Source organism: Rissa tridactyla, chromosome 3, assembly GCF_028500815.1.
Source record: "Rissa tridactyla isolate bRisTri1 chromosome 3, bRisTri1.patW.cur.20221130, whole genome shotgun sequence".
NCBI lineage: Eukaryota > Metazoa > Chordata > Aves > Charadriiformes > Laridae > Rissa > Rissa tridactyla.
The window spans coordinates 27,288,226-27,315,353 of NC_071468.1; the positions used below are offsets into that span (position 1 = coordinate 27,288,226).

Genomic DNA, 27,128 nt, shown 5'->3' on the forward strand with positions numbered 1-27,128 from the left:
GTCTCTGAATGTATTTGTTTAACCGTCTGTAGCCAAGTACAATTAGCGTGTACTGTAAGGGCAGTGGTAATTATCCTGTCTAGTAAGCACGCAGAATTCTTCCTTACTGGAAGATTATTTTAATATTCCCTTGGTGTAGCTTGGGGCAGCAGGGAGGTGGATCCCCATGCTAAAAATAATAAAGGAAGATGTGCATTTGTGTGTTGCATCAGTTTTCAGCAAGCTTAAAATAATGTCTTGTGCAAGAACATGTATCCTTCAGCTGGTTCTCTAAAGACTATTAACGAGTTGAACTGCTTCAAACAACACCCCCCTCCACACGCACATGTACGTACACAGAAATAGTTCATATGGAGAAAGCTGTGTTCACCATTCAGGTTATAAAATAACTCATCCATTTGTATGTATTGCTTTAAATTCAGGAGGATCTGCACTTCAGGTGCAGATTAAATTGCACTAAAGAAGGGAAAGAATCTGCAAATATTACCAAACGGTGCAAGTAAAAGGAGACTTGAAATGTCTCAGGGCAAAACAATTTTGCTTGCAGATTCTCAATGAACAAGGCGGCTACTGGTTTGTTTGCATGGAAAAGAACAGGTAGTGTTAGCTTTAACTGAAGTGTAGCATTTTGAATTTGATTGCTTTGATGTGAGCCCTGGTCTAATTAAACAAGTGCTTTCTGAAAAGGTTGTTGTTAGGTGTCCACGTACTTTCTTCGGCTTCCTTGTTCCCCATGGAAGGGAACTGGAGAATGGGTGTGTAATGTGAAAAGGTTTTTTGGAAATGGGTGTGCGTGTGGGTTTTTTTTTATTTGTTTGGGTTTTTACAAGTGAAATAATATATGGGTATTTTAGCAGTCTTGGAGTTCTGGGAAGTCAAGTCTTATTCATGGAATCATAGACTAGTTTGGGTTGGAAGGGACCTTAAAGATCATCCAGTTCCAACCCCCCTGCCATGGGCAGGGACACCTCCCACTAGACCAGGCTGCTCAAAGCCCCATCCAGCCTGGCCTTGAACACCTCCAGGGATCGGGCAGCCACAACCTCCCTGGGCAACCTGTTCCAGTGCCTCACCACCCTCACAGTAAAGAATTTCTTCCCTGTACCCAATCTAAATCTCCCCTCTTTCAGTTTGAAACTGTTACCCCTTGTCCTATCATTACACTCCCTGATAAAGAGTCCCTCCCCATCCTTCCTGTAGGCCCCCTTTAGGTACTGGAAGGCTGCTATAAGGTCTCCCTGGAGCCTTCTCTTCTCCAGGCTGAACAACCCCAACTCTCTCAGCCTGTCCTCACAGGAGAGCTGTTCCATCCCTCTCATCATCTTCGTGGCCCTCCTCTGGACCCACTCCAACAGGTCTGTGTCCTTCTAATGTTGGGGCCCCCAGAGCTGGACGCAGTACTCCAGGTGGGGTCTCACCAGAGTGGAGTAGAGGAGGGGAGTTGAATTATTGCATTGCTCACTTTAGAAATGATGTTGTCTTATTGCCTATGTGCAGGGCAGGGCAGGACAAAAAAAAGTTAAGGAATCTGGGTACAGAGTGGGGGAGATCGCTCTGACACTGAAGTACTTCAGCTTGCTGTTTAGGGAAGAGAGAACTTGTGAAAAAGGTGTTACTGTAACTTTTCCAAGTTGAACTGATTGTTGCACTGGTTAATGTTTCAGTCAATACTGAACTACAGCTTCTAATATCTTTTTATATTGGCAGTGGAGCAAAACAAACCCATTTCATGGAAGGACTCACTCTGAGCTTTTTTTTTTTTTTATTTTAACTTGCTGTAACAGGACAGATCTGAAATCATGTCTCTCTCATTCTGTGTGCTAGAACCAGAATCTCTTGATTGCAGCTCTTGGAGATTCAGCAATGAAAGCGTCCTTCCTCAAAGACTGATTATGCACAACTGTGTGTACTTACTTATAAATTGACTAAAGAAAATGTAGTATGAAATATCTTGTACATCTTCCACAGAGGTTCTTAAAAATAACTACACGTTCCTCTCTTCTGTTTTGCTTTAGTTGTAGAATAATATTTTTGTTCTCTGCTTTGGTGAGTTTTGTTTTTTTCTTCAATATAGCTGATATTTAAAAAAAAAGAGCATAAATGGTTGTTCCCAGTAGGCTAAGTAGCTCTTGACCTAAACGTTTAAAGCTTAGCTCGGAGATGTGAGATTAAAATACAGCTTCCTTAAATGAACTGTCAGCTCCTACGTTTGAGACATTTAGTTATTTTTTGCTCTCTATATTATTTATTTTCTGCTCTATTTCTCACCGTGATTTTCTTTTTTTTTTTTAGGTGTAAAGTAAAAATAATGGCATCGTTAAGAAGGAAAAGCAGTGACAATGTAATTCGCATCTATTAAGATAGTTGTTTAGAAGTTCGCATGCGCTGTTTCCAAGCAGGTATTTTCCTTCTGAGGCATCCATCCCCTCAGTTGGACTTTGCTTAGTTGTGGTACGTCGCTGCTTACTCTGGTGCTTCTCCTGTTCCTTGTAAAACAGATGGCAGCTGGCTGTAAACCTGATCTGTAAACTTCCCAGGTCCTTGTGTCCGGCCAGTGCTTATTGCTCTGATCTTCGTCTGGCATTTCTTGGGACAACATGTGTACAAATATCTAAACCCGTCTGACTCGAGTGACCGGTCTGTTGGAAATACACTGCAAATACACGTTGCAGTATAGCATTATATTTTTTTAATATCAATGGATAGTAGTGGTAGTCTGTACGGTACATTGCGTTGTTGGGGAAGTACTGAATTGTGTAGTATGAGTGCTTGAAAAAACAGGTTTACATTTAACTTGGAAGCGAAAAATGAAGCTGGATAAAAGGCTTTAGAGTATGATCGTAATACTACAGAGGAGGCATGGCGCAGAAAACTGGGCTTTTACTCAGGTGGTTTATTCATGGTCGCAGAATCAGGGCATAGGTAGGCATGAAACAGAAAGTCTTTACCCTCTAAAATGTTAAAAAGAAACTCATCCCGAATAAGGCGTTTTATTTATTTATTTATTTTAACGAAGACATGCATATGCTTTCAAAACTTGCATAAAGAGCCGACATTTCTGTTTGTGCTTTTGTAAAACACTCTGGCATGTCTAACAAAATAGATTGAGACGATAAATCGAGGCTATTTTATAATAATCATTTTCTCTACTTGAATTGAAATTTGAACTTGAGTGTAGTTCACAGAATAGACTTTAAAGTGCAACACTGACTTTTGTCTCTAAGAAATGAAAGGTTTACAGATATCACACTTGCGAGTTTGAAGTTACAACTCCTACTCTGTTAAACTATATGAAAACACTGCTGTATTAAAAATAGTCCATATAAATGTGCAGAGTAGAAATGATATCATCTGTTGATATTCTGATGAACTTTACTAATCTACAGTTAAAATTAAATAAATATAAATCAACATATGATTTTTGTGGCTTGAATTTTACACCAAATTACACTATAGGGGGCTTAATCACGAGCCCATTACTCTCTACCTCTATTTATGTTTTATGTACAGTGCAAGGTCTTTTAAAAGTAAATAAATAACCTCTGTCTACACAATGAATGTTCCCAGCCTTAACTAATTACCGATACAGATAATATCAGAGGTATAATTAGGGTTGTGTACCTTAGGCTTCTTTTTTGCATATGGTAAACGGAACATTTTCTCACAGTTCATTCTAGTTAGCCGTAGGGTTTTCATCTTGTACTTCTGAACAACACTTTTCCTTTTTGTGTTTTGCTACTCTGTGTTTCTTACCACTCTGAGTATGAAGGAGGAGGATTTTTTTGCCAGTATAAGAACTGCATTCAAAGGTATTTACTGGATTTCACTAGGACTTACTGATCTGGAAAGATGAGCTAAGCTGCACAACGTGCTTTAACAGGTTTTGAATGCCTGCCTTTTATGTGCAGTAAGTGCAGAGGCAGCTGATTGGGGTTGGCCAAGCTCTGCCACATCAGTCATAATTATTTAAACTAAAGACATGCCAGCTGTGATTTAACACACACACACACACACACACCCCCCCCAAATTAACATTTTAGAAAGGTTTTCCTTTTCTATATTCCCCCCTCCTTTTACTTATTTATAGTGAAAGCACACAAGCTCAAAGATGTTTTGAAAATCTTTGTGATAGACAAAGGAAACTGAGCCATGATATTTTGTCTTTTTTACATATGAGAGGTTTTTCTAGCTATTTTCCTAAATATAGTATGCAAGAGTACTGCTGAAGTGGTAACTCTGAACTGATAACTAATGCCATGCCCAAACAATCCCAGTGAATTTGAGGAGGAAGAATTTAATTTCTGCCCTCCTACCACTTCAGACAGAAGTGTGCCACCAATAATTTGACTCAGGAAACAAAGAAACTTGAAGAATTAAATTTAGGTCATAAAAGTCTAAGTAATGTCCGGTTTCAGAAAGGATACATATAGCTGGAGGGGCGGGGGGGGGAGACAAAAGGGAAGCAGGAAGACAGAGTGGAACACCAAGGTTGAGTCAACAGAAGCCCTTCAGAAAAGGGGAATTCAACCCTGGCGAAACCAATACAGAAAGCCATAAAATACATCAGACCAACATATGGGAAGGAAATCAGAAGGGTGATAAGTCTATGAAGCAGATGGTCTACTTTGTAAAAGCGTCATCTTACAAAAATATGAAGTAAGTGAAAGTTCCTTCTCCAATAGATAGTTAAAGGGAAAAAATAGGTGGGACCGTGTAGTTCTCTGGTGGCTTTCGGGTTTTTGTCTTGTTAATAAGAATGAATTACTGTCAGGCTTTAGGATGTTCAATAAATGATGCTTGAGCTGGTGCATTGAAGAACAGCAAACTGCCGTGATCAGTTGGATATGCCAAAAAATTCTGGTAGAATTTAAGGATGATGGGGTTGCTCTATTCCAGCCATGGGTGTTTTACTGTCAGTGTGAGCAACACGGTGAAATGACAAAAATTGTGTAAGAATAGTCAGTTACTTAACTTCGTTAAGACTAGACAGTTCTATGAGAAAATACAGAGTAACCTGATGAAGCAGCATGAGTAAGCAACAAGGAGACAAGGACAGCAAGCTGGAATAAGAGGATTTACAGAGGCTTAATTACTGTCTTAATTTGTGAAGGAAGGGGGCAGGACAAACAGGAGCTTAGAGAGAAAAGAGGACCTTGATGTAGAGCCTAAATCCAGAATTGGGCAACCAAATTTTAAGTACACGGAAGAAAATAGATTACTTTGTCTTAGTGCTCATTTCCAAGGGATCAAAAAAAAAAAGGAGGGGGGGGAAGCATATGAGACAATGGAAAGGTAGAACATCTCCTGTGAACAATGAACACTCAGCGAAACTAAATCCAAGGAAAAGGAAATACTCCCACCCACTCTTTTTCCCTTATCCTTGTTCTCACAGAATTAGTGTTTACATTGAAAAACACATCTCTGAAGCCAAGAGCTATCCTGAGAATTGAGCTGAGTTAGACGTTCGTATGAGTAGCAAGTGGGTGGTGTTACAGTAAATAATCTGTTTTTATAAAACTGTAGGATTATCATGGTTTTGGGCATAAGCACATTTCAGAGGTTTGGGGTTTTTTTTGGTTGGTTTTTTTTTTATCCCTCCAGAAGAAGGCATCTCTGAATATGTTATGGAGAAGCAAATGCTGTGCGTTTTTTAGAAACATGGTGTAGGTTAGATTCACCAGTAGTCTCACCAGAAATATTGAAAAATTGATTTTTTTTTTTTTCAACATTTTGAAAATGTTTTTGCTGAAGTGCAGCTCGTGACCTCAGTGTGCATCAGGCCCTCCTGAGATGGGAGGAACATATTCGTTTACTTCCTTTTTTAAAAAAACAAAACAAAAACCAAAAATCAAATGCTTTGATTTGTATGTTGCTCAACTTTTGCTTGGGAGAATCATCAGGAGCAACTTGTTTTATGAGCATATGAGTATCTTCTCTCCCACTTGTAGGAAGTCGGTACGAGGCTGTAGCACCAATGGAGATGTCGTGGGCTCTTAGCTCTTTGAATATAAACAGAATTAAACAGCAGTTGGTCTGGCTGGAAATTGAACTACCTTAGCAGTTCAAGTGCTTCCAAGCACTAGTGATTGCTGGATGCACGTTGCCTTTGTGTGCCCCATTTCAGCTACTTTGCAGCCACTGCTGTCACCAGGGAAGATACTTGTGAGGAGTTGAGATCTGCCCTGTAGCACATTAATTTCCATCTCAGATATGCAAATAAAAATCTGAGGGCTGAGCAAAGGCTGGTGCAGTAGAGTCAGTCTTGAAGTTGTCAAATCCAACCCTTGACGACTTTCTTCTCTTACTAAAGAAAAATGTAAGTTGTTTGATACCGGGTTGGGCATGTTGGATCTTCTTGTCGCTCCTTGACGTTTCTGAGATCTGTTGTGCAGTTTCAAAATATGGTGTGGAATTTATAAGCTAAATTTGTAGGACATGAGTATTTTGGCAAATCACACTGGAGAACCATCCAATCTAGTGTAGATGGTGGCTGGTGGTCATTCCCCCCCTCTTGTGGTACCGGGAGCTCCATAGTTTGTGATTTTCTTTTAATGGTCAGGTTAAATCCTAACCAATTGCCATGAAATGGAATGAAATATTTTTTTCAGGGGGGCTTTAAACTTTATAATGCACTTAACAAGTATTCTTCTCTCATTCACTCTGTGTTACAGAGCACGTCTGCAAAGTGGTTTACATTCCTACTGCTTTTATACTGGCTTTGTTACATTTTTTTTTTTTTTACCCAGGTATATGTTGTGTAAATCCTTGATGTATGAATTGCTTGCGCAGCTGTGTTCAAGTAGAAACCCCATGCCTCAAAGTCTGTATGTTATGGATGTAAAGTACTTTCTTGGGCATGAGGAGGCCTCACGTCAAAGTGTTATCTCAATACGTGTTTCTGAGGCTTGCGAAAGGAAGGCGCTTAACTTTAACTTTTCTGCTTAGGGGGGGAAAAACACCTTTTATTACTGTTTGCATTGAATTACGGGAGTTAATCATTGCTCGTGTGCGTATGTGCGTTGAGCGAGAAAGGTGTTCACTGAAGGCAGTAAATCTAACAATTCCAGTTGTTTTCTTAGCTCTGCGCGCTCAGCGAGATCTTCAAGTACGATTTTCCTGTGTTAGGTGCTTTTGAAAGCATTTTTAAATCCAGTAACTAACTGGTGAGCAGTGTCTTACCAAAACTGCTCTCGTAATGTTTGGGTAGCGTTGTGTGTTCTGAAGGACGGTAGAGCTGAAGTGGAGCTGTGCATCCTGAAGTACAGTTAAATGTACTGAAGCAGGCGACATGGCAACTCATACGTTCATCAAAGGCAAAAAAAAAATAATACAGCAATCACATCGTTTTCTTCATTATCGCTGAGTATTCAGTTGGCAGTATTCAGTTCACAGTAACTGAAGGAGGAATACACAGGTGAATGAAAAGAAACTGCTGGTTTTAACAATTGTGTAGGAAAACCCATAGTAATAGTTTCCACACACCTGATGACCTTCAGTATAAGAACATACTGTGGCCTGTCTGGTCTGGTATCTCGTATTTAAGTTCAGGCGCCATCAGACAATTTCAAGAAAGGTGTAAAACCTCCCTACCACACAAGTTTCAAAAAGGTGTAAAACCTCCCTGCCAGACAAATCTTCCTCCTTATTCTTAATGGTGCTTTGTGTCTCTTCTAAAGCGCTTGTGTTTGGGTTTTTTTAGTACTCTATCATGTCTGTTTTTAAAACTGGCTCTTTTTTGTGATTTTTTTTTTTTTAAATGCATGTTTTTGTCAATAGTAATCTGAGTGTATTTATTGCACTCCTGAAAAGAAGTGGCATCTCCAGGAATGGCTGCAGCTTTTGACTTTGCATTTGTTAAATGTAAATGTTTTTATTAGTATAAATACAACAATGCTTGTAATTAGAGTGCTGTTCTGTTTTTAAGGAGAATATTGATTTAGGTTACATAGCCTAACAAATACGAAAATGCTTCTTTTCCAAATATGCATTGCATTAGGGTTACTAATATAAAGAACAGAGTCCCCAGTTAATATTTTTTTTTCCCTCCTCTTCTTAAAATTGCTTTGAGGGCAACATTTTTTTCTACCAAAGTCCTTAAAACGAGGCATTTAATTTTGTTTTACTGTGCCAAAGTAATAAAAAAATAATTTTGGTTGTAAAGAATGTTAAGAATGAAGTGTAATAGAGAAGAATATGAACCTCTGAAATATTTATTGCTTTTTTATGGAGCTCTTTGTTCATGTTTATTTGTGGTCAGTTGGAAGGAAGTAAGCACTTTGCATCCTGCTAAGCGTGGAAGGCTTTAAATATGTATTGCTTGGTGTTAACTTTTTTAAAACATTACTTATGACTGACACATCCTGGTGTAGTTTACTCTTCCCGCTAGTGACCTTGAAAGCACGTCTGTGCAATAATTGCTTATTGCTGGAACAAAAGATAGTTCTGTCTAAGATTTGTTTGAATTCAGGAAGCCGTGTTTGCCAAAGCAAAATCTTGGTGACGCAGCTATGTCAGGTTTCAGCAGCCCCACCTCTGCTGAGCAGTTTCAAGTTTTCAGTTTTAACCTTTGTTCGTAGCTCTATTCCTCTTCCAGCAAAACATCTGAGGCGGTTTTCTCTCTTCCTTTTGCAATGGAGCTGTGCTAAAGAATTGCAGATTTTCGGCAGAAAAAGCAGCGGCAAGAGGTTTGCAGTAGTTTTATGTTAAGGTAACTGGGCGGCAGAAGGATAAATGGATTCTCTTCCCAATCATTGTGGTAAGGATAACGCCCGATATTCCTAAGTATTCAATGGGATAGGTGGTGTGGGTTTTTGTAGATTAGGATTTCATAATGAACTATACTTGACGTTTGAAAAACAATACGAAATGCCGTCACTGGGCTCTGATTGCCTTCCATTGCGAAGGGATACCGGATCAAATTAAGTAGGTACGTCTTTACTGCCATAATATGGTTTCCGGTGTGGCTCCGGGATATTGCATTAACATTTGTCTTTGGTATTGGTGTTTAATGCAAGAATACCTTTCTAATGAGCCGTGCTGCTGAAAGTGCTCCCTCTAGGACTGCGTGAGCGTAGTTTTGACTGCTTTATGAGGAGGATTTGCTTTTCTGTAATTATGGATTTGTAAGAATCCCTTCAAAATTAATAGGTTTTGGATAGCAATTACAGTTCTGAAGCTTATTTCACTATTAATGTGGTGAGCTGCTGAGTCGGTGCGGTACCTGCCTACGTTGACCTGTATTCCCATGCTGTATGTGCTCCCATGGGTGCGGGACCGGGTCTCTGATTAGCCTCACTTCTCACCATTATCAAACTGAAACTGAGCATGTAATTACAGATTAGCCATTCTAATTGCTTTGGGGGAAAACCAGAGTTTTGAAATCAACTCCTTGAAGGATCAGCATTTCAAAAGCAGATCCATCCAGTTCTGCCTGGAGCCCATCCATATATATGCGCCTGCATACGCAGGCGGCTTTGAATTATCAAATACCGAAGTTTTGTACTGAGACTTCTGAAATTCGCCCCTCAGATGCAAATGCTAATTTTTATCAAGCCCATAAGTGCTTCAAGCATCCTTTTTGGAATGTTTGCTGAATGCGGAGGGCTGAAATCAAGAGCTGAGCTCGTGGAGAGCATTCAGTGCGTTGCTGATACTCCTCCCCAGCCAGGTGCCATGAGAGGGGTCGAACCCTTGTTCACAGCAGAAGTAAATAAAGCAGTCTTTTTACAAATGGCTTGTTGAAGGAGCGATAGTAGTACTGTGCAGAGCCTCTACAGTTTGTCACTGCCTTCAGCTATGCCTCATCTTCACACTGCCTCCATTTGCTGCCAAATCATGGGACAACTGCCAAAGACCCTCATTGAAAGCAGTTTGTAATCTTCTTCTGGGGCGAGTTACATTAAAATATGGCACCATGTTGAGTACAATGTGACATTCATCAGCGCAGTCCACTGCTGATGAGTTAAAACGGGCATGCAAAATTCATCATTTACAAAAATAGACATTTTTTTTTCTCTAACTTGGCAAGAATGCCATGTTTCTTTCTGTATGTTCCTGCTTTCTGACTTGACTTCTTCCAGAGTTAATCAACACTACTCCTTTCCTAAGTCCCTTGGGGGAGCTGGTGAAGGATATAGGCATATTCTGTACCTTGAGGGACTAAACTGTAGTTTCCACTAGGCATGGACTAGGAAAATGAACTTGTGAACCTAGGGTTTTTTCATGGGCAGCACTGCCCGACTAACTCGATTGTCACCAGATTCAGAAACTCTTTTTTTTTTCTTTTAAAGATTTGAATATGGTTACCAAAGTATTTAGTGTGGCTTACCATTAGAAAAAATAAACTCAATTTCCTCATTGAATGCGTTCCCAGTCATTGATATATGCTGATATATTGCCAGTCATTGATATATGCTGATATATTGCCGGCTGCAATGCAAACGGGGATCTGCTGTGCTCAAGAGTGATCAGAGCTTGCATCTCTCTAGGAGAGAGCAGAGAGAATAGCTTCAGCTTCACTTGAAGTAAATCTGTTACGTGATAGATACGAGATACCTGGAATGAGATCCAGATGCTGAAGAGCAGTGTCTCCCAAATGGTAAACGAAAGAAAACTGTGCGTGCCTCGAGTTGTTTGGGGAACGTACTTCCACCAGGAAACAGGATAATTGCTCAAGTGTTTGATGTTTATTGAAAGTTTCCTTGAAAAAATTGATTATTTTTTTCCTATGTGTGTATAATAGTCAGAAATTGCAGGCCTCAAATTAAAATGAAATAAAAAATGCTTGCTGGAAAAGGCAGCGAGAAAGAGGAGTATACAGCAGCTGTTAGAGATGAGAAACCTCTTTCAGCTTCCAGGAGATTGACTGTTACCTTCCCCTTGGGCCACAAAGTGGTGAACGCTAAGGTGATGTGAAAATGGGATGGTAAAAGACTTGGAAAAAGCATGAAATAATCTAATTTAAGAATGTTTTAATTGAGCATTGGTTTTCTGGCTGTGTTTAGCTAAAACTGATACCTGATTACCTGGTGTGTGACAACCTCTGAGAAAGGGTTTAGGGTATGCTGTGTGGTTTTTTGCTTAGTTAGGGAATATGTAAAATTAACAGCGTTGATAATTGAGTACTTAAATTTATTCTATACAGAGATGGTCCTTTTACTTGAAGACAGATTTACGTGATACTCACAGCCCATAAATCATTCTTGCATTGCCTCCCTGCAAGACTATTGGCAGTAGTGTGTGTTACTCAAAATATGCCTGTTTTCAATTAGCTCGAGGAAAATTCTCTAGTCATGGAAAGAACATCCATCTCTATTACCTGCTCTGAGAATTAAAGTCACAAATACATTTGCATGAAGATTACCAAAGTTTACTCTGCATAAGTAGTGATAAGTGCTGATTTTTAAATAGGAGAGGATAGAAAGATTTAACAAACTGCCTCGGAAATGTTTCTAATCCCGAGACCGAGAGTTGTGATCCATTGCGGGATAGCTCCTAAGAAATGGAGAAGTGCAGCAAAAAGCATTTTCGGCTTGGGAAGCAGGGAAGATTTGAGAGATCCATCTGTGGCCAGTACGATGTGTGCTGGAGCTGGTCGGTCACCGCTGCGGGATGCCAGAACACGTCAGCCATTGCGGCAAGGCAAGATGCTGACTTGCTCACCCAAACTCACCCATCTCTTCTGGACGGGAGGGCAGTGCTGGTATTTGTTGCTTTTTCCTCTCTAGCAGCAGTTTTCTGTACGCTCTGTATACAGCCTTCCCCCTTTTGATCTCTGGGGTAGGGCAATAGAGAGCTTTTTGGGTTTGTTTTGTCTTGTCTTCTCCATAGAACACCTAGACACCCCTGGTTTTTATTTGTGGTTTTGCCCGTTTCATTGTGCTTTGGTTAAAAAATAAAAGATTGTTTGGTCCTTGCAATTACAGGTTACAGCACAGATGGTTCTGTGCTCTCACCGTGTTTCTTGTATAGCTAGTTCCACCTCTCCTGCATCGTTTTTGTTCTCTTAATTGGAGAAAAGGCAAGGGACCTTGCCAACTTTCACGAAAAGCTTCTTTTCTTCCAAGGGGAATTGAAATAGTTCTGGTCTGTGACTTTTTCTATTGAAAACCAAGTTTGTGTGAATTGGCATACTTAGAAATGAACAATGTCCCATTAACGTGGTTGAACCTAAATCCCTTTCTGAAGGCAGAATGGGTGATCTTGATTTGTGTGACGTTGCCAAAGTAAATGTCAGTTGAAGTCTTGTGGCTTGCATTTAGCTGGAACAATATACCTGGCCTTTAAATAAAGCTTTTTTTCACTGCCTGATCCAGGATGAAGAGCTAATTTTATTCTGTTTTGCTGTTAGTTAACAAATTTCTATGGGTACTGAATTAATAAGCACAACTGTTTTCTATTTTTCTAATGAAAGAGACATTTTCTTCAGGACGTTCTTCTTGGTATGTTAAACTTATGATGAAAATATAACTTCTTTTTAGGAGCATCTTGTCAGCCTGTTCTAGTGGGAAGTGCAGGCTTCTTGAGAATGCAGGCGTGTGTGTATAAATTTGGAGGAGTCTGTTTTGTGAATGTATGTCTGCTGCTTCCAGAATGTGAAAATTTCCATAGAGCAATATCGCTCCGTGTGTTTAGGTTAAAGTCATGGTGGTGTGTGTTTGGGCTGCTAGGGAAATGCTAAGCATCTAATAATTTAAGTCGTCCCCTTTTTCTTGTGGTCAAGAGAAGTGGGTCATTTTGCAATGCGCGTGAAACAGAGAAATACGCTCTGTGGCACGATACATTGAGGCTTGTTGCTCAGGCGTGCAAAAGATGTAATGCTAAAGAAATGCTTTCTATACATATATATATGCTCTGTGCTGGGAATTATTGACGTTTTTGTTAATAGCACAGAAGTCTGCGTTCATGAGACTTTTAAAAATACTTCAGAGATCTTCACTCCGGTTATGGCTGTTCAAGAACCTGAGGCTGTGGCTGCGTCAGTAGGGGTGTCAGTAGAAAACTGGCCTTTTAATAAAGTTGTAGTAGGGAGTTCTGAAGCGCTGTATTTTATCACGGCCTGCAGTGCCCGACAGAAGATCTGTTGTGGCAGCTACCTGTTGAGGACCTTTGTCTGCTTGCATTACACTTGAGATGCAAAATGTTCTTCACTAAACCTAAAAACCTGGCTGTGCGTTGGATGTAGTATTTGGATGAACACAATCTTTTTATCCTATTTTTAGCTGGAAGGCGAGGATGGGAGAAGAGGAGGGAGGCACTAACCCTGATAAGCTGACGTGTGTAGGTCATGAGTCAAGGGGTAGCAAGTGTCTTTTTATATATTACCTTTTTAAAATTATTTTTATTTTTATAAATTTATCCATGGCCTCAGGCTCTTGAAGGCTCAAGCAGACTAACACCCAGTAATTATCAATTCAGGTAGCAGATGAGTAGCCCTTTACTGTAGGGTTTCTGGAAAATGTAGTTTGTCCTTTACTTGCACAATAAATAAAAAAAAAAAATGTAGCGATGGGAACAGGTTATTTATTACCTAACTATAGGTTCTGTGCTTTAATCACAATCATATGCTTCCCTTTTGCAAATGCTTTTACCTTCTTGACTATTGTATTCTGTGTAAACATCTTGCACTTGAGGAAACTCTTGAACTTCCAAAAAACCACAAGTTTATGGAAGGAATGGGAAGGGAATATTTTTAATAATAATAAGAATTTAAAGATCCTATGTATGTGTTTGTTTATACACACGTATGTATAAAGCATATACATTTGTGTATAAATAAAGACTCTTTTTTTTTCCAGCTGGCTTCAGTAATGCTTATTAAGATGGCTGATTACTGGAGTTAAAACAGTTTTGTATAACCCAAAGAGAAGGAGCATGAGGGTTGGCTCTGCGGAAGTAGCTGTACGGAGCGCAGGTGCTCTGGGCTGAGCAGTGTGCAGGGAAGAGGGAAACGCCACCATCAAACACACACTCATGGTGCCATTCTGCATGCCCGGTTGTTGCAGTGCCGGTGGCCAGGTCTACTTCAATTTGCTGATAATTGTGTCGGATACTGTTGAGGCTGACAGTTGCGAGAGGTCCTGCTCCTTTTGGAGTTAGTGGCAGCTTTGCCCGTGACTGCTGGGGAGGAGAATGGATGGACTCCCAGAATAAATTGAAACGTGTCCAAAGCTAGAATTACGCGCATCTTGGATGTCTTAATATTTTGTTGCAGTCAGAAGTATTTTCTGGAAGAACTTTTCTGAGGCATTACTAGGTTATCACCACAGCCCTAAATTAAGACTGCTTAGGATGGGTGCTATGCTGGAATGCTGCACTGGAAGTGAAAGGTAGGCAAAGCTAGCCCAATACTTTGGGTTGCTTTTCACAAATAGACAAGGCTCTTTAAAACTTTTTTTTTTTTTATGCCTTCCAGAGAGCAATTTTTGAATTTAAACATCCTGTCTCTTCAGGTTGTTTGGATAGAGCTCACCCGAGGGCAAGGTGGAGAGAATAGATGCTTTATGCGTGAGGAAGCACTCTGTTCAGCATGGTCAAAGGCTGATATGTGCCAAATACATAAAAGCAAGAAAACTGCTTTGTATTATGGAAGAGTATGTATTTAAAGGGGGGGGCGGGGCAGCGGGAGAGAAAAAGGAAAGAAAAAGTATGATGGGTTTCTTCCAGCCCTGACTGATAGGATCTCTGTTGCTTACATAGTTTGTGAAAAGGAAATAGTCCTAATGGTTTTTCATGGATCATTGGTTTATGGGCTTGGCTCCAGAAAACCTTCTTGCAGAGAATAATTTAGTTAAAACGGTGATGCTAATCAAGTGAAACTGAGAGGGTAGACGCTCATCAAGTTCAATAACAGGATGTTGATTCTTTTGTTGATACTGTCTCCTAAGTCCAGTAATGGTGGGCTTCCTGACGTTACCTGACTTTCCTAGGTGGCACATGAGAGCTCCATCTGACTTGAGTTTTTTCGGTGTGGCTGCCACCAGGGTCCAGGCTGGAAGGCAGAGGATTCTCAGTGAGGCTCTAGATTGAAAATGGTGCTTTTTGAAACTCATTTTCCTTAACTGTGTGTCTGAGCCACCTGTGGCTCTAGCAGAGATGGTGTTTTCTAGAGGACTGAATGTGCTGACACCAGGTCCTACTGGCTTCCTCAGAGCTAGGAGCAGCAGCAGGCAGTGACCAGATTCAGTAGCGGGGTCTTGGCTCCCAACCCTGTTTGTTAACAGGTCTTTCTACCACCCTTGGTGGTCTTCCCCTAGCTTCCAAACGTCTCCCTTTTGCTGCTTGGCAATGAATACAGTTTGGGAGTGAATCAGGTCAAGAAAGCCACGAACTGTGGGACATCTGAGGTTGCCAGAATGATAAAATTCTTGTTGCCTACAAGATTTTTATTTTTTTTTTTCTAAACAGTATCATAGTTTTTCAAAAGGATTCCTGTTTTACTGGTAACTCCACAAGCGGGCTTATTTTCATCAAGTTGCTAGCTTGAGCTAGAAATGGACATTTTGTTCTTTCCCCGATGTCAGCTCCCTAGCGGGTCTCTAGTGCAGAAGTAGGTGGTACCACCAGCTGGTACGAACTTGTGCACAGGAGATGTCAGGGCTAGCAATGCAGTGGGGTGACAGTAGCTTCTGGAGCTAAAATTGCTTCTAATCACAATCTCACAATATGGAAAAACTATTGGTGATAGCTAGGTGTTTCATACGTGCTTTAAAAAGTGCTGTGGACGAGTTTATCGCGAGCAGTTAAATACCAGTGCTAGTTTGAAGCCTCCTCCGAATGACACATTGACCAGTTTTTCCAGTGGCTTGAAGGTATAATGGAGTTCCCGTAGGGATGATGGAAACTTGGTGCACCAGGCTGTTACTGACATACAGCGCCAGCACTTCTTTCACTTCTCCCTGCAACCCGTAGGGTGTCCTTCGGCCTCTTTCCAAAAGTCAAACCCAGATCCAAGTTAAGCCTGCCGATGAAGTTCAAACCTACAGTCTCTCGGAACAGTAGTTTCCTGTGTTATTAAAAGGCTAAGGATATAAATGGTTTCTTACATGCGACATGTATCTGCCGTTCATACGGGGGTGCCAGTTGGGTATCAACTGAAGGATGCTTCGTTATGCTGGTGGAATAAACGGTGCGAACGCTTGCTTAGAATGAGTTCCAGATGGCACCAATATTTAACCAGTGGTGGTAATAAGCCCCATATTTAGCCCCTTGCAATTGAAGAAAACAATTTATATATAAATTTTCTACAAAAATGTGTGGGGTATCAAGTGAATTTTCCTTCTCTTCCTACTGCTACGTGACACCAACAGCTTTGTTCAGGAAGAGGTGTTTTTGCTTTTTGGGGTGTGTGTGTGTGTGGTTGTCATCCCCAAACAAAATTAACTTGCTGTAGTATATTTTAAAAATCAATTTCTAGCTGACAAAATGTGTTAATGTGCTGTCAAAAATAACCACATGCTCCTATGGAGTAGGGAAGGAAAGCAAAGGATGGAGTTCTTATAAGTGGGACTAACTACATTCTTATAAGGCAGAGAAAACTGGTGAGAGAGAACTATTAAATAGTCTGAACAGTTTTGAATAGGTTGTATACTGTCTTTATTTATGCTTTTCTTTGATCAAATCCAGCAAAATAGCCACCACTGCCCTGTGAAGAAAGTTTTGTGAAGCATTTCTAGTGCTTCTACTAAAAGCAATGAAAAAAGAAAAAGTAATTCCCCTGCAGCTGGAAAGTCTTGATTTTTTTTTTTTTTTTAAAGCTGCTTGTCCTACCCAGCTGCTCTTCTTGTATCCTTGCTTACTTTATCAGATGTTGAACAGTAGAAATGTGACATACAGGTTGATGACCTTCAAACAGTAACACTTGAACATAAACCAAAATAAAACAGGATGTTAACTCTAGAACTGTAGGTGCTTAGATCTGTGTGGTATCTTTTCTTATATACCAGTCTTGCCAAGGCTTTTCAGTGAGGTTTGGACCTCATCATTTGTACATAGAAAAGGATAAGAAAATAAAAAGAAAATATGCTGAAGTAGGCTTAATATAACTCGTCCTTTATTCTTCCTTTCAGTTATCTTTTTAAATCAAGTGCACTTTCCTCCTTTCATAGTTCATTTTACTGCTTTGGACTTGACAGTAGCCTGCTGCTTTTGGACAACTGCAGACCATTTTCCACAGCTTACTGTTACATAATTTATTAAAAAAAATACCCCCACACCATTCCTACACCTCTCCCCCCCCAAAAAAAAACCAAACTTCAAAACAACTGAGGATGGAGAGCCAAAGTTCATCTTTAAATAACGTGCAGACATGTTTGCAAGCTGGAGAAGAGAACTTCTTTCAAAGCTAACTGCTCTAAAGTATTATAGGGTATGGCAAGCTGAGCTAGTCTTAAAAAAATCAAAAAGGCAAAACAAAAGATAAGACTAAGGGCATAATACATGCAAAGTAATATGTAAATCTGCTGAAAAACAGGTATTTTGGGGTATGCATATGATTTCTATTGAAGTATCATACAGATACCCTTTGTAGGCCTTATGCCTGCCTTACCAAGAATATGAAAACAAGTAACATGCATGTATGTATACCTTTACAATTTAATGATTACAGATTAATTTTAGGTGCTACTGTGTTTTGTATATTATACCCAGGGCAGGTAGTCCTGTTTGTGGGATGCCATGCAAACTCGGGAGGAGAACAGAAGTTACTGTGAGGCATTTCTAACCAAATGAATTGGAAAGAAGCGAAGTTTTGTCGGTAGTCCAGGACAGTTAAACAAACCAAAGGTGTTCCCAGTAAAATGGGATTCAAATTCACTTTGCAACATCTAGAGTTTATGTCTGTGAGCTGCTAGACTGTGTGAGCGTGCTTTGCGGTGGAGTAAGCTGGGGGAATTCCAGTTTAGTTTTGAAAACTTATTTCTGTTTGAAACCAAAACCTAAATAAATATTTCCTTTTTCTTTTACCACTGAGATTTTTAGCAGTGGGGAACTTCTTGTCAAAGTGCTTAGTGCATACCTTGTAATGGAAATTGTGGGAGAATGTGAATAGAACAGAAATAGACCCAGCGTTTATCCGATAGTTCAACCGAAAGTAAATATTGAGATTTGTTTCTGTTCTTGTAATGGACTATTAAAGTACAGCTGACTTGGGAATGAATGGAGGGCTGAAGGGGACAATTTCCCCAAACGGTCATGTAAAAAAGAAAAGTTTAAATCTAGATGGGCCTGTTGCTCACTCTCCCCACGTGTTCGAACAATTTTAAAGCCTTAATAAAAAGGCTGGAAGAGTGAATAAAGTAGTATGCTGTAGTGTGCCCTAGGGAGGCAGAAAAAAAGATCAGAGACTTTTCTTTCTACATCCCTGTTACAGCAGGGAATGTACTAAATGTAAATGTCTAGCTGAGTGAGGGAATAGGCCATACCTCAATCGCAGAACTCTGACCCAGGAAAGATTAACTCAAAAATATGAGTGAGGTGCTGTGCGACCCTGCTGAAGTTTGTCTTCAAGTTGAAGTCCAGCTTGCCCTTCATCTTTCCGTCTGGAGTAATGCCTCTTGCTCCAGGCATTGGGAGCTCTTCCACTCCTGAGACAGGCAGTGGGTTCTTGGAGAAATGTTTTCCCTGTCTCTCAGATAATCGGCACAAGCTATCAGTACAGAATTTAAATTACTATAATATAGTATGTGGTACATTAACAAGCTTTCTTCGAACCACCTCTTGGGAAGTTGGTCAGATTGAACACCTGAAGCCTCATGCCAGGAGCGCTTGGGTGGCCTTTGTTCCTCACATATTTGAGATTTCATCTTGAAATAGATTTTGCTGCTGATCCGCCCCATCCAGTTTGACAGGTGCTTCTACCTTCTGGGTTGGGACCAGCCTCTGCTTTTCCATCTTGAAAACCCCGTCCTTTCCCTGTGAGGTCTACCCTGCTTTACGCAAGACACCTACAGTTGTTTCAGCACTTAATTGCTAGGCTAGAGCATCCCAAGTGCTTTAGCTTCTCTCATAAAATAGATTTTCTCTGTCCTGTATCTTCTGAGTAGTCTTCTCTGCACCTCTTTCAGTTAAATTGGTTTGGGGGAAGGCATGCCTTTTTGTTTTGCTTTGGACTAGGTAGCCACAACTACATATATAAAATTACAAATAGTGGTTTACTAACACTTTATATAATTGATCAGTCCTGGTTTTCTACTAAAAATACCTTTTTTTTTTTTTTTGGTCTCTTTTTTTTTGGGTGTGGGGGTGTGTGTGTGTAGAACTACTGCAAAGCATCAGTATCAAACAGCTGTTAGAAGGGCTAATAGGATCCTGTGATCTTTTGATGCTCTGACAGCTCCTTTCTCCCCTTCATCTCCTGTTAGTGAGTCCCAGATCATAGCAGAAGTCATTATTCAGAATTGTCTTTCACTTTATACGCTTGAATTTCGTTGCATTTATGTTACTCCAGCTAGTCCAGAAGACTAATTTCTGTGAGATGCTTTAGGAACAGCGAATTCTCCAAACTTTGATCTCCCAGAAGTTGTTAGTGGATACCTGCTTTTTTGTATGGTCACTACGTAACTTATTTAATAGCCCTGATCTCACAAACCTAAGGAACGCAGTACTTTGTCTTTGTCTGGGTATTTATTGTCTGTCTTTCAGCCAGTGCTTTGTTCCTCTTCGGAATGTTATAGGTCTGTACCTTAAATATTACTCCATGAGGTTCTTGCTTTAACTCTGGATTAAGTTCACTGCATTATCCTTTTTTGAGGAGTAAATTACCTGGGTGAAATAAAATTCTTGTCTTCGTTTCACTGTTCAGTTATATTTCCTTGATTTCTCTTGTTCGGATTTTGTATTATCGAGGTCATTCTTATGCACTTGTAGCGCCAAGACTGCTTTTCATTCTCTCCCAAACTACTTCCTTTCCCCCTCCCTCTCGTAATGATTTTTGGCGCATCTGTCATTGTGTGTGCCAATTATTTCAGCGTTGTGGGATGGAGATTATCCAGATCCCCTTTTTCCTTTATTCTAAATGGCCTAATTTTGTTTCCACGCTGTATGTGATAATAACCGTTATCCTATCCTCATTCTCAGTGTATCATTTTACTATCTTTCTTGAAACAGAAGGCAAAATATTTGCTTCGGTGTTTGTTCCTGCTTGTTTTTTCCTAACCATCCTCTTAAACCTCAGTGTGTAGGTACCTGCCTTTCTCTCCCTCTTTTGAAGCTGTGCTGCATAGTAACAGCGAATCTCCTGTTATTTCCTTTGCATGGTTCAGCTCAAGCAGGCTCCTAGTTGGTTTTCACTCTTCTGATTGTACCTTGTAACCTCTGAGACGGGCTTTTCTTTCTTAAGCTTCTTTCCACTTTGTGGAAAAAAAGGTTTCCTGCTTATTTTTAGCATTACAGGTCAGGTTTTTATTCATCCAGGTAGTCTGGAGTTCTCCTCACCAAGTTTGTTCTTTACTTTGGAAAACAAACCCAATGAGTGAAAACAGGTTTCAGTTAGAGTGCAAATACCTTCTGAAATCGGTCTGCCTCACCAGCCCCATTAACGAATTCCAGTCGTTTCTTGAGCTTTGCCCTTCCCAAATTCCAGACTGTTTGACATGTTCTTGGGAAGTGATTTGAAATGGGCGGAATGGCCTTGTGATTACTTGAGCTACCGTTCATCTCTCCTGTCTGTCCGACAGCGTGAACCAACTCTGAGACAGCATCCCTGTTGACCTGTGACTCATGATGACCGTTGACCAAAGGAATCCTTCAGCCATCATGTCCATGCCATTGCTAACATTCATGGGTTTGGGGTTTTTTGTTTTGTTTTGTTTTTAAATATAATAAGTTGATTTCCCAGGAGTTCACACTTTTCATTGGCAATGTATGTGGGGTAATCTATGGACTGCAGCCCTGTGTTCAGGTGTAAATCTCTGTAGAATCCCAGTTGCTCTCCGAAGTGATAATTGCCAAAAGTCTGTTGTGTTTCAACCGTTCTTTATTTCTTAACCGTTTCATTGGTATGCAGTGCCTCCTCATTCCTTTATTTATCATATTTATTTTTTTTTGTCCAGCTTGGATATCGTGCAGGCTTCGGTGCCTGTGTTGAGGTTACCATCGGTGTGTAGAGGGTAGTTGTTGCCCGTGTGCTGCACAGCAACTAGCTCTGCGTTCTGCAGTCAGCCTCATCCTCCTTAGCAGTGAGACGTAGCAAGTTGAGCTCTTAAACTCACCGATACAGTCAATTGCTCAGTCTTTCTACACTAGTCGGTTTTGACGGGTGGATAAATCCAGTGATGAAGATTTGTTTGTGTCAGTACTTCTCTTCCTTTTTTTCTCCTCCCTCATTGACTATCCTACCTGGCATCCCTACTTTGGGAAGGTATTGGCTATCTCTCAAAGGTTATGTTTCTCTGAATCTACTTCTCGCATTTCATAATGTGGCAATGACTTGTCTTTTTCAAGGCTAACGCTTTTTTCTTTTGAATCTCTTAATTGCCTGCTGTGGCATGACACTCCAGTGCTAGCGCTGTCATCTTAATGTGGAAAACGATTCATCGCGCAAGAGAAATGTGCGGCTGAATTATTTTTTGTGCGTGTTTAAAAAAACCTTTTCTGCAGGAGGCTATTGCTTTAGGACCAAAGACTGTGTGGGAGAGCCGAAATTGCTGGAAACATGTTTATAGGGGAAATTCTGGCAGATTTTTAACTGCCATACAAGAAATGTGGCTCTCTAAAAACAAGAAGTTGTACGATTCTTTTTCCAGACACGATCCCTTTACCTTTAATTGCAATTTTAGGATATGAGAAGGTTTAGGAATGGAAAGACTCATATGAAATGTCTAATCACACCAATTTTTTTTCTAATTCCATGTGCCCATTAATGCATCTGCTTGAAGGTGCAGACACTGTCCATGCAGTTGTTAGCGTCTCCTCTCTCTAAAACTGGGGCGATAGATGTTAATTGTGCTGTGTAATTGTGTAAGCTTTGAATGGTTAAAATTTACTTGTGTGTCTGGATATGCTATATTTGTTGGTATACCATTTCTGAATGCTCCCTTCGTTGAGGAGTTGTCCTCCAGACCCTCTCCTGTGCTTGCTGAGTTTTTCTGGCTTTGTTCTCTGTGCATGTTTCTCTCTTTTTTTTTTTTTTCCTTTTTCTCTCGCTTTTTTCCCCCTCTACTTTTTTTTTTTTTTAATTTTGGGCGGATTTCTTTGTTAATTTGCTTTGCTAAGCTCCAGTAGGGGAAGATATCATCAGATCTGTTCTTTGTGGGTCTGTATGTCTGAGTATGCAGAAGATGCAGGATTTGTTTGGTTTTGGTTTTTTTGAGTTAATGGTGAGGAGAGATGGGCAGAGGGAAAGCATTAGCAAGTCTTGATGTCTATCAAGGTTTGATTACATTTGAAATAACTAGTTGTGATTTATGTCATTTTGTTTTTGATGAGGAGGAAGAGGAAGTGGGACACATCCTGCCGAACAGCTTCTTGTAATGCTCTATGATTTATCTTTGCACCATGTGCAGTAATACTGTTTGCATTATTTTCTATGTGAAAAATGTTCAGCAGTGCCAACTGTTGAGACTTCTGCCCGGTATTGTCTGTGCTGGGGGACAACTCCAGTCTTGATTCTTCTCTGTCGACCTTTGTAGCCAAGGAGCCCCAGGCATACTGTTGTTGCTGCTCTCTTAACAGGTGAGTGTGTTTGTAATATTAATGCCATCAGGTACAGGGAAGGATGCCGAGCGATTCAGAAGAGACAGGGTGAGATAAAGTCTCTGTTACTTTTTCTAGAGACCTAGAGAGATGCTAGTGTAATCTTGCCTTGACCAGTGATTCATACCGGAAAAAGGGTCTCAAAAGTTTTGAACCCAGAAACGACTCATTTATAAATATCATTTTGTCTTCTCACTTAACACAGTGCTTCCTTCCTCTTCTTTATGGTCACTAAACAGATGCAGCCCCTGTTAAAACTCGGGTGCATTTTACAGTAAACACTCTCTGCCTTGGTGCTGGGTTTGTCCTTTATGCACCCTGAGTGAGCTGCTCTGTGGGTCCAGGTGGGTACCTGATACTGTAGGTCACAGATGGGTGCATATGTACATCCATATATATGCAAATTGGCCTTACAAACTGTTTTAAACTAAATTTGGGGCTAAGTCACTTCAAAGCCGTGGTGGTTTAAGGTGCTACTGACCTGGCGCAGGAAGTTGGTGTCGGGGACTGTCGCTGCGGGCAGTTTGCCCCCTGAGAGCTGCCCTCCTCCATCCACCACAGCGCCAGGTCGGGGCTGCAGCCGAGTCCTCCCCAAGGAGCGGGCACGTAACCACGCCGGCACCAACATGGGGATGCTCTATGGGCACCCACTGCCTGTCTGTGTCTGTAATTGCAATGGGGGAATGAGATACAGCGGGGTGATAACTTCTTAAAGAAGTCTGTGAAATCTTGAAGGCCGCTTTTTTTGGTCCTCTGTGCAGGTGGGATTTTGTTTGCTTGTGTCACCAAGGAACCTGTTTAACCCCATAAGCAGGTTATTTTTAAGATGACTTCATGTTGAGAGCTGGGGAGTATTATAACCAAGTCCCACTTTGTCAAGAAAGAGAGCTTTTAGTCTTTATTTGGGAAAGTGCAAATCTAATTGAGTGTTGAGTTCTATTATTTGCCACTTGACAAAAGAAGGGTTAGTGCCAGGTTTTTCAGCTCTCTGCTTCGGGGCTAGGGAGAAGGGAGAAAAACAAGAAATAAGCATTGGAAATAAATCTTGTTAATGTTTGCTAGTCCAGGTGTAGGTTTCACTTTTATCAAGGCCCTTTTGGAAAGTGGAATGAAGTGTAAATTTTAAATTTCTTTTCTCTGTCTGTCCTCCAGCTCAGAGGGGGCTGGAATTGTGTACGTTGTGAGAAATCCTGGATTAAGGGTATGTTTCTAAGCAGAAATACTAAGACAAACTTACTAGGTTAAGAAGTAAAAAATACCCTTTCTTAATACATCTGAGCGCCTCTTTTAAGCGTAATAGGAGTCTCAAAACAGTTCCTATCATCAATTCACGCTTTAAATAGGCAAGAAAAGCAAAAACAAGGTAAAAGGAAATACTTTAAGGAAATAAAGGTATTCTGTTGGCCCTCTGTTCTCCCCTCAAGTTAATGTCCCCTGTATATTATTTCCTGCTTGGTGGTTAGTGTTGAACATGCCCGTTTTACACCTTCTCTCTTCCCAAGGCGGTGGAGTTACCACCTTGGTGCGTGTTGACAAAGTGGAGCAAACAGTTTTAGTGTCGTTATTTAAAGGCAGTCCCTGGAGGAATTTGGAAAGGGAGACAAGACCCGTGGTGCGAGCGCTGCTGGGAGTTCACGGCGTCTCCTTCGGCGGTGCTCCCAGGAGATCGTCGTTGCTTTGGAGAGGCTGCAGGGCTGGTGTGTGTCACATCTGTCACTGAGCTGGAAGCAGCCCTCGCCTCGCATTCGCTAGAAAAGCATTGCAGCCGAGGGTTCCGCTCGGGCTTGGGAAACAAAATACTGGCTGAAGTGGAGAAATCCATCCCATCACTGGGAGAGTGTAGGAGGGTTCGCAGGGTGCTCTGTGTTCGTGTGGCTTGGGTTTTGTGTATCTGGAATACTGTTGTGTGTGTACCTCTGACTTGCTGGGCATGTCTAATAAATTACTCCTTCGCTAGATTTTACAGTGAGGTGGAAATGTGACTGTTTCCTTAATATGGAAAACCCATGAGTTTGTTTTCATTGTTGTGTTTTACTGTTTTGTTTTCATGATCTGCCAAGGAGTTATAAAATTGTAGTGGGCACAAAATTTTGGCATACATCTGGAAGAATGAGCAGAAGCAAAAAATATACAATCTTAAACTGAAATTTGAGAAAACTTGCACTGGTAATTTAGATGTGTGGATTTACTGTTGATGTGCAGCCCCTCCTAACTGTGCTGGGAATAATCCAGCAATGTCAGCAATGCCTAGAGCAGGGTATGTGGTTATTTTTTTAAGGAACCTGAAACTGTGTTAATCTGTGGGAAGGTTAGAAAGGCAAACTCATAGTTCTTCCTTATCAGTTGTGTGTTTTGAAATTCCTTTGGAAATGTACCTGGCTATATATATGGCTACGGGTTATTTTGCAGAATGGCACATGCTTTCTGATAGAGCCACTTGCAATTCAGATAGGTTCAACAGAAAAGAGTTTTAAAGGCTCTCTGCTTAATGCTCCACTCCAATTAAATCCTGGCTTTGTTTGTAGAAGATATGATCAGCATGCGTTGGAACAATTATACAACCCATAAAAATAGGAGACTTTGGTCACTTTTGTTGTAGCTGTTCAAGTAAGCCAAACGGAAGCGAGCTTTACCAAGAGCTGCATATTCAGGGACTGAACTCCAGCAATCCTCCTGGTAGAGGAGGCCTTGGGTAGCTCCTCCTGATGTGGGGTTTTTTACATCACCATCTCTGTTGCTAATGGGTATGACGCTGTTGTGAATATTTCAAAAGTTCGGTTTTCTTTAAAGCCACTCTTGATGAAGCTATGAAGTATGAGGAAGAGGATTTCTGGATGCGTTTAATAAAACTGGGAACTTAGTAGCCCTCAAAAAAGCAAAAGGAAAAAGCATGAAAACGGACATCTTGGGGGTGCAGCGTTAAGGAAAAAAAAAAAAGTATCCTGAATTAAAAACACAAGATGACCAAAAAACTTTGCCCCCCTCCCAATAATTCAGCCTTGAATTTGGCCTTGTATTTCAGATCTGCTTCGTAAGTTGTAAGAACTTGGATGTGGCAGATACCTGTCGTATAACATATGGTTTAAACAAACTTATTAAATTTAAACTGACGCTGTTCATAGCTGTTCTGTTCAAGCTGCTGTCTCACTGAGCCGATGCCAGCCGACAGCCTCTTTCAGCTGTAGGGGCTTCACTCTACTCCAGCTACCCCATATAGTGAAAAATATTTTTGCAATTGTAGAAGAAATTTGTTTTCCCCCCCAATAAGAGGCTGATATTCCTCCCCTCCCCATTCTCTGTAAACACTGCATCATTTCTAAAGCAAATCCAGAGTACTGATGGTACATCAGTGCTTTATGTCAGCTGTGTTCAGGCAAACTGGAAACACCGATGCTCCCGCACCTCTTTAGTGTTTTGTGAAGCCAGCAGAACGCTTTGCCTAAGTTAATGCTTTGCGTGGGACCGAGAGCTGTCTTGCTTATGCTGCTTAGGTTAGATCGTAAAGAAACCCAAAGCAGTGGAACATTTGAAAAAAAGACATAGTGAAAAATGGAATGCCTTGCTTGGGGAGTTAGTTTATATTATTCCATAACATGAGGGGTGGTATCTATAACAGTAGTAGGGCAACAGCCTATAGTGGGCAAAGATGACTTTCTATTATTAACTACAAAGACATTTATTTTTCAGACTTCAATTATACAATCTTACTTTTTCTGTTTAAGAGAGCTAAAACATAAATGACAAACCAGTGACATTTTTCTCTCTAAGGAAAATGCCTGTGATAGTAACTAGTGTTTCAGATTTTAATAATGAATTAACTGGTGTGGACCAATTTTCAAGTTTACAGCCTCCTAGGAGGCAAAACTGTCCTTAACATATTACTGTATCATACAAAATAATTCCAGTACTTAGACTCATTTACACAGCATTTTAATACCTGTTAGTGGAATTAATCTGGTGAAGAAGCAAGTCAGTAAAACCTGTGCTGGTCCTGCTTCATTGGGTACTCTAAAGCAGTTTTTTTCTACGGAATTCTATTAAGTCAGCATACTTTTAGTTTTGTCATCTTTATGAATTTATTAAACGTTTTTCTTTTCTAGCAAAGCAAGTATGAGAAATCAAAGTACTTGAATATTTTGCAAAAGCAATTTTTTTAACTGATAGAGTAATAATATTAATAGTCATTCTTTTTACGAAAGTAGATCTGATAATCACTGGGAACATGATGCTATAAAAGAAGGAATGACAGTATCGTGTCACATTTACTATAGCCCAAGTTGTCCAAAGGTATATAATACTTTATATTTAGGTGTAGTTTTATTAAAATGTTGTTTTTCAAAAGACTACGAGGATCATCTCGAGGACGCCTTGTTTTGGTAACCTGTCGGAATTGCCGTGTTATGTTAAATTGTATAAGAGCAAAGGGTATGATAGCCTTG

The 27,128-nt window shown here is 40.5% G+C and overlaps 1 protein-coding gene across 2 annotated transcripts in view; it reads left to right on the plus strand.

Moving 5' to 3' along the window:
- EML4 (EMAP like 4) overlaps positions 1–27,128 on the plus strand; it is a 165,956-nt gene that overhangs the window by 30,929 nt on the left and 107,899 nt on the right. The window contains exon 1 of one of the 2 annotated variants that reach the window (XM_054194565.1): positions 7,354–8,755. The exons of the other annotated variant lie outside the window; for it this stretch is intronic. Coding sequence (XP_054050540.1) covers positions 8,731–8,755 — 25 coding nt within the window. The 5' untranslated portion in view covers positions 7,354–8,730. Of the gene's footprint in view, positions 1–7,353; positions 8,756–27,128 lie in introns of those variants that run through there. 2 annotated transcript variants of the gene reach the window in all.